Source organism: Nymphalis io, chromosome 5 (genome assembly GCF_905147045.1).
Source record: "Nymphalis io chromosome 5, ilAglIoxx1.1, whole genome shotgun sequence".
Lineage (NCBI taxonomy): Eukaryota > Metazoa > Arthropoda > Insecta > Lepidoptera > Nymphalidae > Nymphalis > Nymphalis io.
In genome coordinates, this window is record NC_065892.1 from 916,345 (window position 1) to 935,421 (window position 19,077).

The following is a 19,077-nucleotide window of genomic DNA, read 5'->3' on the forward strand; positions in this document are numbered from 1 at the left end:
AATTATGGTATTACAATATTCCGGATCACAACATTTTAAGTCTGTTAGTTCAAAGTTATCAATGTTATTTGTATTATTTAATTCTGCCATTATATTAAAATCGAATATTAGAAATGCAGTATGGAGGACTTATGAAAAATGTTAAATTAGTCTCATACTTTTCTTGCTTTCGTTGCATAAGATTAAGTGAGGTGGGTATGAGCATTAGTAAATTCGCTATATAAACATTTAATATACTATGAAGTTTTATAATTGATTGAGTGCTTCTTATAATTGAGTTAAAAAAGAAAAATGAGTACTGAGTTTGTGATGTATATGTGTGAGTGTGCAATGTGTATACAAACAATAGATTAATAACTAAGAGAAAAGAATACAGTAATAATAAGCCCGAGTCGCTTATGTAGTTTCCAAGCGCTTGAGGTCTTGTTCGTTTTTTAACCGAATTGAGGGCTCATTTTCTTTCTTACGTAACAATATATTACCTGGAGTAGCCCAGCAGAACTTGTACTTGTTTTTCGCAGCAAAATCTCTTGCAAGGAAATAGTCTTTTCATGCTTGGTGTAAACCAAGCATGAAAAGACTCTGAAATGACTGAACTGACTATGAAACGTTTTGCCGTGCTCAATATTTTGTCCTTAATGATTACCGACGAAAATTCCACAATTAATGGTTTAGATTTCTCATTTTTTGAAAATCCCCTGTGGATGTTTCGTATTTCATAAGGGTCAATCTCGACTTTGAGCACATCACCAAGTGATTTAACAATATCTTGTAATTCCTGCGTTTTTTCGGTTTTCGCACTCGGAATATTTCTAATTTCTATACAAGTAGCACGACTTCTTCTTTCTAGTATTTCTATTTTTTCCTCCAAATTTCTAATTTGTGCTTTGTCTTCTAGATTCTCTTGTATAAGTGTGTCGTATTTAATTTTCAGCTCTTCGTATTTGTTACTCATGAACTCGATGAAATTTGTGAGTTCTGATCTCTGATTGTGTTGACGGTACTTAGTAGTGATTCATACTTCGCGTCCTGTGCGGCTGTCCATGTAGTGAACATATTTTCAAATTTGCTCAGAAAATATTCCAAGTCATCTCCCTGTTTACGCTTTAGTCTCTGTGACCTCATGGTTACATTGAAATCTCCGGTTATATCCGGAGATGATTGAGAATGATGTAACATAGGAGTAGGTGTTTTCGGAGGGGAGTGTCCAATTGGCATTTTTCTATATATGCCCTTGACAAAGTGTCAACCCAAACTTTATTTTTAATAAATAATTAAAAGTGATCGTATTTAAAGTACCAGGGCAGCAGGATTTCGCAAGAGGTAGGCGGGGCCTTATAAATCGTAGCCACGAAGCGGATTGTACTAGGCGCAAAGTACCAGGCGCCGCGATGAACGTATACCTTCTTTTTGGTTATGCACTCCTATTTTATAGCACGGATTTATTGTTTTTAATTGTAACTTTAACAAACAATTTTAATCACAAACAAGCCATATAAACACATGTACTCAGTAAGCGGTCCGAGAGGGAAGAGGGAGATTTCTCAACTAGGTCGCGGCGGCGATTTCGTGGCTATGTGCTGCGTCAGCGATCCTTCTGGAGGTGCTGTATGTAACAAGCTATATAACAATACATATCGGGTTTTCCTTACAAACATTGAATAGCGGCTGTTTAGGTAAACACAGATTTTGCTCTTTCTGTCATTATTGATTTCACATTCGAAAGAAGAAGACAGCATTATTTAACTAATCACTCGCTCATTTAAAATTAAGTAAAGTAACATCCTGTGAATGTCCCACTGCTGGGTTAAGGCCTCCTCTCTCTTTTTGAGAAGGTATGAAGCTTATTCCACCACGCTGCTCCAATGTGGGTTGGTGGAATACACATGTGGCAGAATTTCAGTGAAATTAGACACATGTAGATTTCCTCACGGTGTTTTCCTTCACCGTATAGCACGAGATGAATTATAATCAAAATTAAGCACATGAAAAATCAGTGGTGCTTGCCCGGTTTTAAACCAACGATCATCGGTTAAGATTCACGCGTCCTTACCACTGGGCCATCTCAGCTTTTTAAAATTAAATGTAATTAAAAGTGATCGTATTTAAAGTACCAGGGCAGCAGGATTTCGCAAGAGGTAGGCGGGGCCTTATAAATCGTAGCCACGAAGCGGATTGTACTAGGCGCAAAGTACCAGGCGCCGCGATGAACGTATACCTTCTTTTTGGTTATGCACTCCTATTTTATAGCACGGATTTATTGTTTTTAATTGTAACTTTAACAAACAATTTTAATCACAAACAAGCCATATAAACACATGTACTCAGTAAGCGGTCCGAGAGGGAAGAGGGAGATTTCTCAACTAGGTCGCGGCGGCGATTTCGTGGCTATGTGCTGCGTCAGCGATCCTTCTGGAGGTGCTGTATGTAACAAGCTATATAACAATACATATCGGGTTTTCCTTACAAACATTGAATAGCGGCTGTTTAGGTAAACACAGATTTTGCTCTTTCTGTCATTATTGATTTCACATTCGAAAGAAGAAGACAGCATTATTTAACTAATCACTCGCTCATTTAAAATTAAGTAAAGTAACATCCTGTGAATGTCCCACTGCTGGGTTAAGGCTTCCTCTCTCTTTTTGAGAAGGTATGAAGCCACGCTGCTCCAATGTGGGTTGGTGGAATACACATGTGGCAGAATTTCAGTGAAATTAGACACATGTAGATTTCCTCACGGTGTTTTCCTTCACCGTATAGCACGAGATGAATTATAATCACAAATTAAGCACATGAAAAATCAGTGGTGCTTGCCCGGTTTTAAACCAACGATTATCGGTTAAGATTCACGCGTCCTTACCACTGGGCCATCTCAGCTTTTTAAAATTAAATGTAAATTGAAATAAAAGACAAATTTTAGAACATCTTTATATAACTATTCATCATAACCCTTAAGTCATTGTACAATATATATATATATATAATTAAATAAATTATGGTATGTCTTCTATTTTTTTCACACCTTTCCCTTCAACAATCTCATCGTGGTGTAGCGTTAGACTGTCGTGTTTTTCAGTTGCCGACTTTTCCACTGCCTGTTTAAATTGATCATATCTGCGAAAACAACATTTGATAAGCTGAACGTCAACCATTTCATGTGAATCAATTCTTTAGATATTATACAGGAACAGGGACGAAATTTGTAAAATGCTCAAGGCCAGCTTAGCTACTTTAACGGATACCACATGGGAACATTTTTTCCATGAAATAGATAGACGGACTTGAAAATCTGATGATAAGTGGTCACCACTACGTGTGGTTACACTGGCTCATTTACCCTTCAAAACGGAACACAATAGTATTGCTTTCTGACGGTAGAATATCTGATGAACGGGACTACCCAGTCGGCACAAACGTTACCACCTACTTGGTGGTAGACTCCTTGTATACTTTTGGTCAAAGTACCTTGTATAGGGGCTGATAAGGACGCAAATCCAAAGATCTAGTTTAATCACCGACTGGGTCAGTACAATAACGTGGGTTTTCAGTCAAAGAATGTCGAATTATGAAAGTGGTAAAATAGAAAAGATAATACTTTTGATTGCTATAAGAAAAAAAAAAACCGAATCGCATTGAAAAAAAAATTTGAGACACATGACCTGCAGATTTTTTTTGCTTTTGAACATATGAACGTGAATGATTTTAAAATCCTTATCAAATTTTTTAGGACTATTTTCTATTGCTATCCTTTAAGGCTTGTCTTTTCTGTACCATCCCAAGCTAGGAAGGAGAACCTTAAGATGAATCCTGGAACTTTTCAATGTGTACTAGTAAACCCTTCGGCTTGGTTGTTCATTTTGACGAATCCAAAATCAATTTGTACCATTTACATCACACTATGTGCTTATTTACAAAAATACATAGTTAAACTTGCATTAAAAACACAAAAATAAAATAATATTTAAATAAATAATTTGAAAATTAATTAATTATTTACCTTGCTTCCTTTATTTTATATAATGATTTTCTAATATCTTCCATAGAGACTCCAGTTAGTTTTAGTATACTCAATATAAGTATGCCACCGATAGTACTCAAAACTCCTCCTAGAAATTGTAAGTAACAATTATAATAGTGTTTAAATATTATTTATTTAATCAAAACAATAATTCATTACATTAAAGAAACAACCAATACTGAGTTAATAAAATTTTTCAAACAGAATCAATATTTTTAACCTAAGCTTAAATATATTAAAAAAAAAAAAATCTACTTTTCGAGTCAAACGGGGCAAGTCGTCAATAATTTTATTATGAAAAAATATTTATTATGTTGATATTTCTTCATAATTGTGAAATATATATTATATTTTGGTTTATTAATGGTTTGTCTCAAAAGGTTATTGACATTAAATTGGTGTTATAATTTATGTTACATTTTGAATACATAATTAATTCAAATAATAAGTGAGTAAAGTAATAAACTGTAAATACCAACACTCAATGGAATGAACTATAAAAACAAATTAATCAAAATAAATAAGACAGTGACGCTTGCCTATTTTTGGACGAACAACCATCAGTTAAGAATAGTCCGATGTAAGCATTAGGGCATCTTGGATAGGCGTCAGATAAAAAATATTTATTATGCAAATATTAATAGCTTTTTTTCTAACATTAAACAAAAATAACTTATTTCCGCATTACCTAGGAATGCACCAACCGTCATCGCGGCTGGTCCTAAATTAGCTTTGTACATTGCTCCAGTTATAGTTCCCGCTGCAACATAATCTCCAAGTGAACTTTGGTCACGGTACACGGAAACTGTTGTTGATATTAAACTGAAAATAAATATTATCAATTTAATTCATCAAAGTATATGCACAGCATCTAGTTTTTGTTATAATTATTTCTAAATAATAAAAATTCCACTGAAGGATGCAATCATTTATAAATATTAATATAAGCAGATTCCAATGTTGGGTGTAGAGATAAACAACCATTAATATTAATATCCAAAATTTTCTATGGTATTCATTATGAAAGTTTGCAAGTAAAATTCATATATTGGATATGCTATAAGTTTTAAAGTCAATAAATTTGTAATGCATATTATAGCATAGCTATTCGCAAATCGCATGGAATATATAAATCTAAGATTTGTTTATCTTTACTCCACCTGCCTTTGGAATATACTCAGATTCACACATATTGATATGTATGGTACAATTTTTATTTTTTATTGATGAATAAATGTGCAACTTTTGTATAACTGGCAGTAAATTGTTTGAAAACATACCTAAACATTCCAGTAAATATACCCAGTCTCCATCCCCAATGGTAAGCTCCTCTCGCAAAAGCGATTGTTACATAATCTTGTAATTTTTTCTGTAAAACAGTTTAATAATTAGTCATAAATTAATTATTTTGCCAATTACGTTATAAAAATAGGTAGGTTTTATTCATAGTTTGCGTGATGATCATTAGATAGACAATGTGTTTATACAAACAGGTCTTTTAAAATGTATATAGCATAAAAATAATATCCTAAGAGAGAGGATTAACAAGAAATTAGTAAAATAGAGCAACAGCATCTTGTGGAAAGGTTTGCTTATTCCATCACACTGTTCCAATGTGAGTTGGTGGATACACATGTGGCAGAATTTCATACCACACATTCAGGATTCCTAACGATGTTTTCCTTCAACACCAAGCAATTAAATGTATTATAAGCACATTAAATGTTTTTTTTTTTTTTTTTTTATAGAATAGGAAGGTGGACGAGCATATGGGCCACCTGATGATAAGTGGTCACCAAACGCCCTTAGACATTTGCATTGTAAGAAATGTCAACCATCGCTTATAGCCAATGCGCCACCAACCTTGGGAACTAAGATTTTATGTCCCTTGTGCCTGTAATTACACTGGCTCACTCACCCTTCAAACCGGAACACAACAATATCAAGTATTGCTGTTTTGCGGTAGAATATCTGATGAGTGGGTGGTACCTACCCAGACGAGCTTGCACAAAGCCCTACCACCAGTAATGGAATTATATGGAAATCATAGCACAAATTTATGATAAGCTAGGGGACAGGAGTTAGTTAACGTTAGTTCTATCTAGTGAGTAGCCTATGTTCTTCCTGGGGGTTTAAACTTGATTCATATTAAATTTTATTTAAATCAGTTCAGCAATGTAAGCTTAACAGAGCACCTTTACATTATATCAGTATATATTATTTACCTTAGCTTGAATGGTTGAATTAAATATAGTAGCTTGATTGTTTTCTATGAAGTGCAAGTAGGCATCTCTCGATTTTGCAAATCCACCTAAACATACACCTACAAATAAACCGCACATTGTTGCTTGAGCCACATTGTGTAGTTCTACAGATACTTCACCAAATTCACTGAAATATTAACAAGAATAAATCAATGAAATAAATTTAGTGTACACACTTCCAACTTCCAGACTCCAAGCTGCTACTGAGAATTTTCTGACAGAAAAACCCAATAACTTTTTATTGGAACGAACTGGGAATTGAACCCAGGATCTCTGGGTCTGTGGCCTTACATCAAGCTACTAGACCAACGAGGCAGTCAGAGTCTTTATTTATATTTATGTCTTCATTTATATGTAGTCAAAGTCTTTATTTATATTTATGAATTGTCAGAACTTTTTTCAATTATCAAAATGTATACAGTGCTATTGATAAATTTGAAATAGTAATTTTGAGAAATTTGTTTACAAACTGAAAAGTTGTTAGAATGAAGGTGAATAATACTGTTACTAAACATGAGAACTTGCCTATGAGGAATTATGCAAGACAGAACTCAGATAATGACTTGTTCAACATCATTCATGCTCTATTCGTTATACATAATAATCTGCATATTAATAAGTCTTGAGTGTTTTAACTTAATATGATTTCTATTTCATTAATTATTCTTTACTTGACATATTTTTAAACTAAGAAATTAAAAAAAAGTAGTAGTAGCAGCAGAGATTTACCCAGGAAGTAGGTACTGTGGTTTTACTACCTTAACACTACTTTCTGTATCAAGCATTATTTATTAATATTATATGATATTGTTTGCACTGAGTCAATTAATATTATATAACATTATGAGTTATTAATAATAACAATAAAATAATTTATTTCGACCAAACAAGGATCATTTATACAAGAAAATAAATAATAAAAAGATATAATGGTGCATGTTAGAAATGACTGAATTAAGGTAAAAGGTATCAACCTAACCTATATTTCTTATATTAAATAAACTTACTCCTTTTTGTACATATCTCTTACTCTATCCCATCCTGTTTTTTGCATAGAATCTGTCTGAGGACTAACTGTATCATTTTCATTTCTATTAGTAAACAGCGGTATTAAAAAAGACGGAGTCAACCGCACGCCCGTTCCGAATATTAATTTTCTATTCAATGACCAAATCATGGTTGTATTGTTTTTAATTAGAACATTTAATTATAACTTTAAATTACATGATAATATTACAATTTAAGAATTCATATCTCCAGTTCCTGTGAATTACGATAGTAAGGAACCAACTAGGAAATCAACTCCTGGGCGACATTTGTCAACTGTCATTCTGTTGAAAACTTCAAATATACAAATTGACTTATGATAGAAAATGCGTTCGTAAAATAAAGTGTATTATAATTTATAATAGTTCTTAATTAAAAAAAAAAACAATAACTATAATATAACCATAGACATAATTCATCACTTTCACACATCACATTAGAGAAAATCACGCAAAGGCGTGATTTTCTCTAATGTGATGTGTGAAAGTGATGCTAAAGTGATGCATGCAAGATCGTTAAAAATAGCATAGACATCTCGAAAAAAAGTTGCCGTCACGGGAGGTCCAGCAGATGTTAAACGTAGAAAACATCGCAGATGTTTCACGTCAAAAAATAAACAAGTTTTTATAGTTTAGCAACTACGTTCCACGATTATACGGGGCTGTATTTATGCCTCTTAAATTTACTTCGTTACCAGTATCATACCAGTAGCTTCCTTGGTAGAAATGAGCAAATAATTTAGTATTCTGTTTTTATAATCACAAAATTGGCGCGATGTAACCAAAAAATAACAGATTAAATCGATTCTATATTTGATTTTTTTTTTTATAGAATAGGAAGGCGGACGAGCATATGGGCCACCTGATGGTAAGTGGTCACCAACGCTCTTAGACATTAGCATTGTAAGAAATGTCAACCATCGCTTACATATCCAATGCGCCACCAACCTTGGGAACTAAGATTTTATGTCCCTTGTGCCTGTAATTACACTGGCTCACTCACCCTTCAAACCGGAACACAACAATATCAAGTATTGCTGTTTTGCGGTAGAATATCTGATGAGTGGGTGGTACCTACCCAGACGAGCTTGCACAAAGCCCTACCACCAGTGATAATTATGAAAAACAAGCATATCATATAAGGGTTTGTACACAAAACTGCGATGCGACGCGATGCGAATTCGCAACGCAGAAAATTACGACACGAATTGCTGCGATGCGATTTCGTGCGGCAAGGCGTCTCCCAGGGTGACCATTCCTTCGACGACCGTTAACCGTACAAAACGTATTTTGAATTGAAAACTAGGTCGTGACATGGATCGTAAAAAGAAGTGTGCACTTTTATTATTGCTTAGGAGATACAGGAAAAAGAAACAAAGAAGATTTTGGGTTCATCCATTTATTACTATTATGAATCCCGATGGAAACTATTTTCTTCAAAAATATAAATTATTCATTACTAGTGTCCCAAAGAACAGGGCGCTCCTCAATCAGTGATATTAAAAAATCAACGTCGTATTCTGTCATTTTTAAAGTACACTTCTTACCCACACGCTGTCCCTGAGCGAACTAAAATGGCGTCAACAAGTGTGACGCAACATCGCAGGAATGCGCGATGCGAATCAATTCGCAAGTTCTTGCGATGCGTAGAGGGAGCTCGCAGATTTTTGCGATGCGACGTCGCATCGCAGTTTTGTGTACAAGCCCTTATACTGGTCGCCAGCTCCCTAACCAAAAGCCAAATGTCAAATAAAATGTCATTTATATTTAAGTATACATGTACAGTATAAAATGTTTAAAATAAATTATTTAAATGATCAACTAGCTACTGACAAATGCCACCGTGCCTTTTTGGAGTTTATATTATTCTTATACTTCTTATCTCCCGACATCATCCCGACAAGTGTATGCGCCCCCAGATGGGTGGCCGAAGGATCCTCTCTCGCATTGGTCTCTTCAGTCATGAACGCAAGTGCCTTCGCGATGCCGCTTAAATCATCTGTCAAAGATGCAGAGGCCTATATGTATACTTCTTATATACTAAGGACTTTTTCTTAATTGTACTAGGTAGGCAGACGGGCAAGTGGGCCGCCTGTTGGTAAGTACACCGCCTATAGAAATAAACGCTGTGAGAAATATTATCGACTACTCTTTACGTCGCCAATGCACCAACTAAGATGTTATGTCGCTTGTGCCTGTAGTTACACTGGCTCACTTATCCTTCAAGCAGGAGCATAACAATACTAAGTTAAAACAATACAACAACAATTGCAACAATAGTAAGTTTTGCGGTTTGGCGATACAATAAGTGATGAAGGGCTTGCAGAAAGTTCTTCTAAATTCAAAGCACGAAGTAAACTATTCTAAAGACCTCATCACCGGTCTTCTGAAGTAAAGACTTAATTAATTATTACATTAAACACAGAAAATATAATATATATATATATATATATTATTTCAATATGAATAACTAATATTTTATAGCTAAAGACTGAGACGAAATACAAAACTGTGAAATACTGCGAATCGGCACGATGCGGTTTTGCAACAGCGAGATACGACGCGTATGGCTACGGTGCGATATTGACAAGGCGTCTTCCTTCCATAGTCATGTTAAAAATATTTATGTCACCTACGAATTAATTCGCAATTTCTTGCGATGCGTCGTGCGTTCACGCTCATGTCTGCGATGCGGAGTCGTATCGCATTTTTGTTTTTTGGCCCATAGCTTAGGCCAGCGATTACCTTTTCTTTAGTCTTTTAGTGGATTTATTGCGTATATTTTAACATTTCATGACGTTTCAAACACTTTGCAGTGTCTCTGGCCACAAGCAGTTTAATTCAAATTATTTAAATAAAACCTTTGAAATTTAATATAGTTCAAAATAAAGTAACATAAAGTGGGTCAACCACAATACCCCGGCGGGGTACCGACCCGGAAGGGTTCGCAGGTTGAGTAGGTACCGCTGAGTTAGAATGTCAGACCTTTTTCGAAATAGCGCACTTGTTATTTTGTAATATATTTCTGAATGTTATCTTATATAATTACTTCATTGTTGAAATAAAATAATTATTTTCTTGTAATCACTTTGGGGTTGCTATTAGCAATAATAATAGAAGTTTTAATTTTCAACTATATTTTATTATAAAATGACAAAGAATAAATCTAGAGTTTAATAGTGTAGTCACTTAGACATTAAAATAGTGTATATATTTATATATTTCACATAAACTATGTGACAGACAGTGTAGCCAACGACCTGTTGACTTTTACATAAAATGAACTTACATAAAACAATCCTCAAAATACATCGATTTCGATTTGCTCGTTAAAGCTTGATTAAATCATGATATATTTTTGATCTTCTATTTAGTGAAAATAATATTTGATAGATCCCTGTTATTTTTTCCAATGATTGGTCTTTGGCATATTGATTTAAATTACTGTTATTTAAGTCTTAACAACTTGACGTATTCATTAAAATAAACCATAGACAATTAAAATAAATAACGGATGTGCTTTATAAATAAATAAATGAGAAGACAGTTATCGTTAACATGAACGATTTATAACTATTAAACTATTTTTATTTTACACACAACCCTTTAATTTGCACACCATTAATCATTTAATAATACAACAAAATTTTCTCTTAAGTATGATGAAGTTGGGTACACAATAGTAACTACGAAGAAATGATATCCTCCTTTTGTAGGCAGGTTACTAGAGCGACTACTGAAATGAGAATAGGATAGGTACTATCTTATAATCTTAATGATTATGTTATCTGTAATAGTTCTATAATTTTATTATTAAGTATTTATAACATCGTGTATTTACATTAATTTAACACGATTATAACTGCCAAATTATAGGTTATGAATTTTGATGCCTTAAACGTATATATATTTAATTTAAATTGATTATTATCTAATTATATAGCTTGAGAAAACATTAACCTATTAATTGGCAGTTACATAATTCATTCTAGATCAACGTTTCAATAAGCTTCAGTTCTTTCAACACGGGAATAAGGGACGTTACGCGGACAACACCCGACCCTATTTCGGGTCGCTGTATATATTCACATTATACCCTGTGCGTAATAAACCTCTGATAAATTTATAAAACATACCATTGGCAATATTTGAGTCCCTTACCCCATAACTCGACCTGTATTTTTGTTTATACACACCAAAGTCCGTAGACTAATCTCAAGCATAATTCGAAAGGCTTAGATTGAGAATAGTTTGTATTGAAACGCTTAAGTAGTTACAGCAGCTCTGTACAAGGAAGTTAGGTCTAAGATAAGAGTATGTCTAGGTTAGATGGTGTACAGGTGTACTTAATTTCATTATATATTGTTCCCATTTAAAATTTATGAGTTTTATTTACAAATAGTTTTAACATTTTGTCGAAGTGATAAATAAAAAGTAAAATATTGTATAAATAATGATATAAAAATTAATTCGTTAACAATAAACATATAGGCAGGAAATTAATGTAGAGGAAAATAAAAAAAAAAAAACAAAATTAATCAATGATAATAAAAGTTTAATTATGAAATTAAAAATAAGAATGAAATTAACCACACACAAGGCTTAACGCTAATATAAAGGAAAAAAATAATAAGACACTTAAATTTACATTGAAATATAAAATAATTTGTAATATAATAAAAGATAACGAAAGCAACTGGGTCCTGGATGATGAGACAACAGCTGCTAGCCGTTCTAATCCCTGATATGTAGATATTTGCCCATACATTTACAAAATATTAAATAATTCAATTAAAGGACAAGTGTAGGGAAACTCTTTGATATGAGCGGATATGTTTTGAGACATGCAAAGGATAATAGGATACGATGTCATTGACCTAGCCAGGGTACAGTTAAAGTCTCATAACTTACAGTTTCATTTTTAATTTCACATTTCTTAATGAATTATTAATCAAAATTCATTTTATAGTTTTTATCTGTGACAAATAAAACATTCAAAAAGTTTTTTTTTTTTGTGTTTTTCTTTTATCACGTTTACTTGGGGTTGTTGGGTTTCATACCCTGGCTACGCCATAACGAAATAAAGCAATGCTTAGTAAACACTAGCGTTCAAAAGACGCGAATGTATGAATGAAATAAGATTCGAAGGAAACATTCATACCTATCAACGCATAACTTTAACTAAGAAATTGAAACAATGTTCGCTTACAATGAATAAAATTACATATATTGCGCTTAATAAAACTCTCAAATATAATTCAACTGTAACATTTTCATTAACTTTTTAATAAATGTTAGGATTAATTCAATTACATTTTACCTAAAATAATGTGTATTGACTTTTAATTTGGCATCTCTTTCTAAACACTGATTTATTAATTTTTTTTTTAATTATATTACGATATTATCCTATTATATTTAAAATACTTCTCTAAACACATAAATTCCTATAATTATCTATTAGTCGATACCGATATTTAATGAGAAAGGTTTAGGCCACAAAACGCTACACACACGCTGACACGCAATCGTCTACTTATTGAGCACAAGCGACAGTTTCATTACTAATCTCTAAACCGATAAACCCATATACGGTATGTAGCGTTCCTCGCATAGAAGTATTAAAGACTCGCCGAACGTGGGAGTAGGACGCATGTGTAGCGCGCTTTGTCACACTTGAGGGTCGCTCGGAACATGTAGAGACGTTCCGTATATAAGAAAAAAAAACATTGAATAATAGCATTACCATTAAATTATTACGAAATTTGACATCGATTAATCTTATCTCGATGGTTACGATTTTTTTAACCACCCATAATAAATAGTATTAATAGAAAAGCGACGCACGCGCATCCATAGCACAGAAGTCGCATAGCACCGCATGCAGCGAGTCTTCAACACTGCTTTATAACAGTACAGTGGATATGTAATCTCTTTTTGTGATTTAGTATTTTTTTTTTTTAATAAATACGTTATAATATAATTCAATTGCGATCACTACCGTTTCCATCTCGACCAGACCGACGCTAGTCGCGTATCGTTTCAAAACACAGGCACAGTTTACCTGTAACCTATAGAAAAACATCTCAAAAACGTGCAAAATATCACCACACCCTGGTCGCCTAACATTATTTAAACCAAACTACTACACGTTCAAATCGAAGACACGTACCGTTTAATACGATTCGTATGACAGAACATGTATATTAAAAACCTTACATCGAAACGACGATCTATGTTTTTTTTTTTTTTTAATTTAACCATCTTACTAAGCTCTATTTTTATATATTTTAACGGTACGTGATGTATATTATACATTATATTAGTGTAAATATGTGACCTCTAATGTCAACTTTACGGTCGAACGGAAATGATAAGCGTTCGAGTACGAGGCGATATGTCGGGAACTTTGCACCTCGGAGCCGAAGCGACTCCGGCCGTTACGGAAGGTTAAGATAATCTACAATAAACCTTGCGGCTCGGAACTCTATATATCTAACCGACAGCGTGTAGAGATATGTATGAAATTCCATTTGTCATATCGAATCTTAAATTAGGATTTTTTTTCTATTAAAATTTTAATGTACATTAAATTACGAATAGCAAAGTTTTCACTAAATCGTCACAATTCAGGTATCTGGTTCACGCATGCTTTGCCTAATCACATAGACTGGACGTGTAAACGAACACAGTGTGGTCCGAGCGGTCAGAGCATAAACGGGCACCGACTTTGACCAAAAAAATCTTTAAAATAAATAAATAATATCTCTAGAAAGCGCTCTACCTGAGTTTATTGTGTAAGAATTTTTAATGTTATTACGTTAATTTACTTAATCCACCAACTTAATCTCTTTTCATTGGACTAGACGCATATTTTTTTTTTCATTAATTTAAGAAGGCAAAGATGTGTGAAAACCAATCGAGTGAAAGTGTGAATACGTCACAACTCGAGTTATATACAAAGCGTCGAAGAAGTATTACACTAAAATACTGTTTTGTTAATTGTAGTGGAAGGTAAAATGTTCATCTCGTCACGAATGGGCCGATGCGATCCCAGCACTTATTCAAAACCCCAAAGACTGTTACGAAAACAGTGTGGCAACATTCAAATAGTTTTTTTTTTAAATTTAATATTATACTTAATGAAAATTATTCTAACAATACGTAAACTCAACATCGACCACACTGTATAGTGTACAGGGGAATCCCCGATCGTAGTGAAATAAATAATTATCTATAATAATTTGCATAGTGAATATGCACGAGCATTTATAGTATGTTGTAGCTACCATTAATATAAATTAACATCAAAATAAATGCATCATGTCACTAATATGTCACTGCACATAACACTATGGAGATGATATACCAACTAGGTTAGTGAGGGCTGTGATTACAGTATCTAATCGAGAAGTAACTATAACTGTAACAATGAACGGAATATATTCCTAAACAACGAAACAGCAATGGAAGTATGCAGCGGATGGTGAAGACAACTGTTAATACTTAAAATACACTTAACCGTCTCTAAAACTAATATTGCACACACATACACATCCCTAAACTTAGCATCCCATAAAAAAGTATAGAATATGTGTATGCGCACAAAAAATACAATTATATTAAAAAATGCCATAATAAATTGTGCAGATTAAAATAGAGCATAAAATATATTTATAAAATATAATCTTAGAATATAATAACTGCAAATTATAAGTGATTAAGAAATTCATTTTTTTTTTTATTCAACAATGTGCTTCAGTGATCGATATAATGTAATAATATTTATCGTAAATAATCCTGTCATAATAATAACCACAAAGCAACCGAGGCGATGTTTAACATCACAATATAGATAGAAAAGTTGCCAAAATTCAAATAACTAGCGCAATTTAATTGCAATCTGTTTAAATATGTTAAATCGTTTGAAATGATACGTCGAAAACACTGGAAACGATAACACTATGTATAAAAATAATATATATAGAATTACAAAAATACGGAATGAATATCACACAAAATATAATATAAAAAAAAATATCTCGAGCCTATTGATAGAGTACCCTCAAAATGAACGAATAGCTGCCGTCGGGATACCTGATGATGAACACCTTAATTTATGATGTATAGTAACAGTAGTACGTATCCACTAAGGAAATAGAGTTAGCACTTAAGTCCTACACTGATCCGAGTAAGCGTAATACAGATTAATTATATTATAATTTTCAGTCGAGTAAGGGTCTCGATGCGTGAGAGAGGTACGATGTTGTCGCGTCAACGAACGGTAAGGCTGAGAGCACGTAGAGTCGGTCCCGAGGCGGACGCGACTTGTGTGATATTCCGGACGATTGGTCATTGCGTTTAAATACTCGATTTGGAGAATGAGACCCTCAGGTGATTGGACTCGGACAGCTGGTAGTTGTGCATCTTGATGAGAGCCGCGACCGCGTCGTCGATGGACGGCAGCTGGACCAGCGCCATCTTACGGTCCTTCCTGGAATGTTGCACGATGAAATTAGAAACAAATTCAAAAAATAATGATCTCGATACATTAATCACTGTCAATACAATCACTACAATAATAGTAAAATCTTTTAAATAATAATACCAACTTAAAGTAATTTTATAATCTATTCAATTTTATCCACAAAATAAACTCACGGGAAGAATTTGAAGACCTTGATCGCGAATCCTCTTTTGGTGAACGCATCCTTGATATCGTCTTCGGTGACCGTGGCTCTAGAAAAAGAGAGGGCGGTATGAAATCATTTGAGCGCGAAAATAAAACGGGAACTCGAATTGGACAATCACTTACGGAATGTTCGAGAGATGTAATGTGGCGCTCGGCGGGTAAATGTTCTGGTAGTTTTTGCTACCTGGCTTCTTGAATCTATGTAACGGGCTCTGGGAATAGTCCCTGTAATGGATATAGAAAATTTTATTAGATATTATCAATAATTCACCTATGGAATGAAATGTTTTGTCCGTAACGGAATTCCAATTTCGGTTTAGATGTTTTTCGAAATATTATCTTCGACCAGATGCTGAATTACAGAAAAATATGTTTGTTGAGCGTTTTCTTAAGAATTCAAACATATTCTGAACTGAAATCGGAAACAGATTTTTTGAAATATTCTATACCATAAATGCCAATCTTTTTTTAATAATTTTGACATAAGTTATTTATTTCAGATTAGCGAAAAATATTTTTTCAGAATAAGGGTTAAGAAGAAATGTTAAGCTACATGACGAAATACATTATATTTTCTCGCTTTAATCTTTCTCTTACTAACCTAGTGAGGCCTGCGTCAGGCTGTCCTTCCTTTGGCAGCTGCACCGTTTGGTGCTTGCTGAGCATAACGCGCATAGCCTTTCCGAATACGCGCAGCTTATCCATATGTGTCATGGCTGAAAGCAAGAGTCATATCACATATTGAGTGAACTGCGTCCTTGGTCTAGTGCTTAGCTAATCCATTATATCTGAAGATTATTCAAACAGATCGGAGCAAGGAAGTGGGCAGTTTTATATTTCCGTGCTTCCGAAAGGACGTAAAGTCTTTCGCGCCTAACCCCTCAGGTCGTTTCGGAATGCCGTTACTTCGGACTATGTCAAAATAAATAGAGGGATGTGTGTTACACACACACACACACATTTAAAAAAAAACGGTCAGTAGGCTTTCTACTTAGTAATTGGAATTTATATACATAGCTCAATATTCATATACATAGCTCAAATATATTGTGAAATTTCGAAAAATTTAAAGTTCTCTTAGAAATCTAAATTAACATTTATAACAGTATGTAACGAATGAATATATGATTGCGTATTACAAGGACACCGGGTTTTTGAAAGTGTCCTAATATACAGTTTTCTTTTGAATAATTTGCTTATTGGAGTAGGTGTAATTATTTCTTTAGTATTATTTGAAGAAATCGGTATACAAATCGATTTACCGACATTATTTTATCTCCTTAAAGCGAATCTATTCGATAATAACAATGTATATAACGCAGGTTGCATTTAAAATATTCCAAAAAAAAAAAAACAAAAGTTAAAATAACAAAAAAATATATAAAATATCTATTCGTACTTTGTTGAATAATAAATTATTCACATTTAGTTACAATAATAACTACCGTACAAGCGAGTTATTCAGATTTAACACTTCACGCAATATGAAATGTAAGCAGAGAACTATGTGATATCTGCATATCTAAATAAAACGAGAAAGATAAAAAATATACCTTACATACTAAAGAATAGAGTCGAAATTTTAACAATACCTAGATGAGCCTGGTGAGGCTCCGCCATTTGAATTAGGGCTGAATCTTTTTTGTTGTACAGAATCTTCACGCGTTGCACGTCACCATACACGCCTACATGATAAAAAATGCATTACGAACAAAACAATATGTGTTTTCGTTTTAACATTTGAGCGACGTCCTCAACTGCGCTTTTAATAACGCTTATTTAAACTTAGAATAAATTATATATTACTAAGATTTGAAATAACTTTGATCATTATATATGATTATATATACGCGTCTGTTAAACGTACAGTTGGGATCGTCAGATCGTTCTAGCCTACAACTAAGCCAGTTACTACATTAAAACACAGTTATTACGACATCAGAGAGTTTTTAGTACAAATAAATTAAAATAAAATATAACTTTTTTGAAAACTAAACAGAAGGAAATGATATAAGAAAGAAATAACTCCAAGCTCTATTTTGGTCACGTATAAGCTTTCGATTAATGCTTAGCGGTTATCAGCATCGGCTATGGTTACCGGCTGTATGAAGCGGTTATACTACAGTATACAGTCCAATTGTAAACAGTTACAACGGACCAGGAGTCTGTATAAATAAAATAATAGAAAGATTTATCATAATCGTTTAAAATAACAAATAACTTAAATATTATTATCGTACTCATAGGTCACAATAAATATGTTTATAATATAAATCTAAATGTTTTCAAAATATACAAGTAAAACAAACTATGTAACAAAAGTACCGGGTCATACACTAACCTCATGTTTCTGAAACGCTGATCAAAATCGGTTAAACTAATACGATTTCTGAATCGTCATTGGTCAGTGGCAGATGATGACGCAATAGGCGACCAATGAGCGTTCAGTATCTAGTCAGATTAGTTAATCCGACTTTAATCATAATTTTAGAAACTGACGGTAACTTAGCTACAACTAAAACGTCTGAAAAACAAATTGTCAAGTTAATAAAAGCGTTTAGAATGATCTCAGAATGTGTGTTAACAAGCGTTTAAACAAGCTTCGACAAAACATCGGATGCTGTTATCAGTATAGAAGTCGAGAATGTTAGCTGACAATTTGTCTTCCAGGCGGACAGGGGCAGGAGTATTAATGTTTTAATATAAAATACGGAATGTGTGCACACGTACCGAAAAGGGTAAAGAGAGCGTCAGGCGTGACCATCTAAAACAATAGGAAAGAGAAAAGAGATAGTATTACAAATAGTCGTAAAAGATTTTCTGATCTCATGTCTATAAATAAATTAGCAACTTATCTTTAAGGAGTTTTAAGTAGAATATATAAAAATGTAAATAGCCTGTAACGCCAAATGTATTAGTTTGAATTTATTAGTCGTTCGTCGCCATCTTAGAATCGTATTAAACCATTAAACGATGTAAACGGACGTTACCGGCTATTGTGTTAGCATATGCATAATTTGCCAATAAACAATTAAACTACCAAAAAGTTACAAAATA

General features: G+C 33.4%; 2 protein-coding genes across 12 annotated transcripts in view; both read right to left on the reverse strand.

Moving 5' to 3' along the window:
- Positions 1-2,927: 2,927 nt before the first annotated feature.
- LOC126768798 (RPII140-upstream gene protein) lies at positions 2,928-7,615 on the reverse strand. Its single transcript, XM_050487142.1, has 6 exons — positions 7,290-7,615; positions 6,244-6,409; positions 5,299-5,387; positions 4,707-4,840; positions 3,998-4,106; positions 2,928-3,114 (listed from the first exon to the last, which is right to left on the reverse strand). Exons 1-6 carry the CDS (start codon positions 7,457-7,459, stop codon positions 2,994-2,996), a joined length of 789 nt encoding a protein of 262 aa, XP_050343099.1. The 5' UTR covers positions 7,460-7,615; the 3' UTR covers positions 2,928-2,993.
- Positions 7,616-11,866: 4,251 nt separating this feature from the next.
- LOC126768786 (polypyrimidine tract-binding protein 1) overlaps positions 11,867-19,077 on the reverse strand; it is a 462,213-nt gene continuing 455,002 nt past the window's right edge. For all 11 annotated transcript variants that reach the window (XM_050487100.1, XM_050487107.1, XM_050487104.1 and 8 more), the window contains 6 exons: positions 18,751-18,784; positions 17,613-17,705; positions 16,622-16,736; positions 16,144-16,245; positions 15,990-16,067; positions 11,867-15,822 (listed from right to left, as the gene is read on the reverse strand). In XM_050487100.1, the coding sequence (XP_050343057.1) occupies positions 15,690-15,822; positions 15,990-16,067; positions 16,144-16,245; positions 16,622-16,736; positions 17,613-17,705; positions 18,751-18,784 (555 nt within the window). In that variant the 3' untranslated portion in view covers positions 11,867-15,689. The remainder of the gene's footprint in view (positions 15,823-15,989; positions 16,068-16,143; positions 16,246-16,621; positions 16,737-17,612; positions 17,706-18,750; positions 18,785-19,077) is intronic.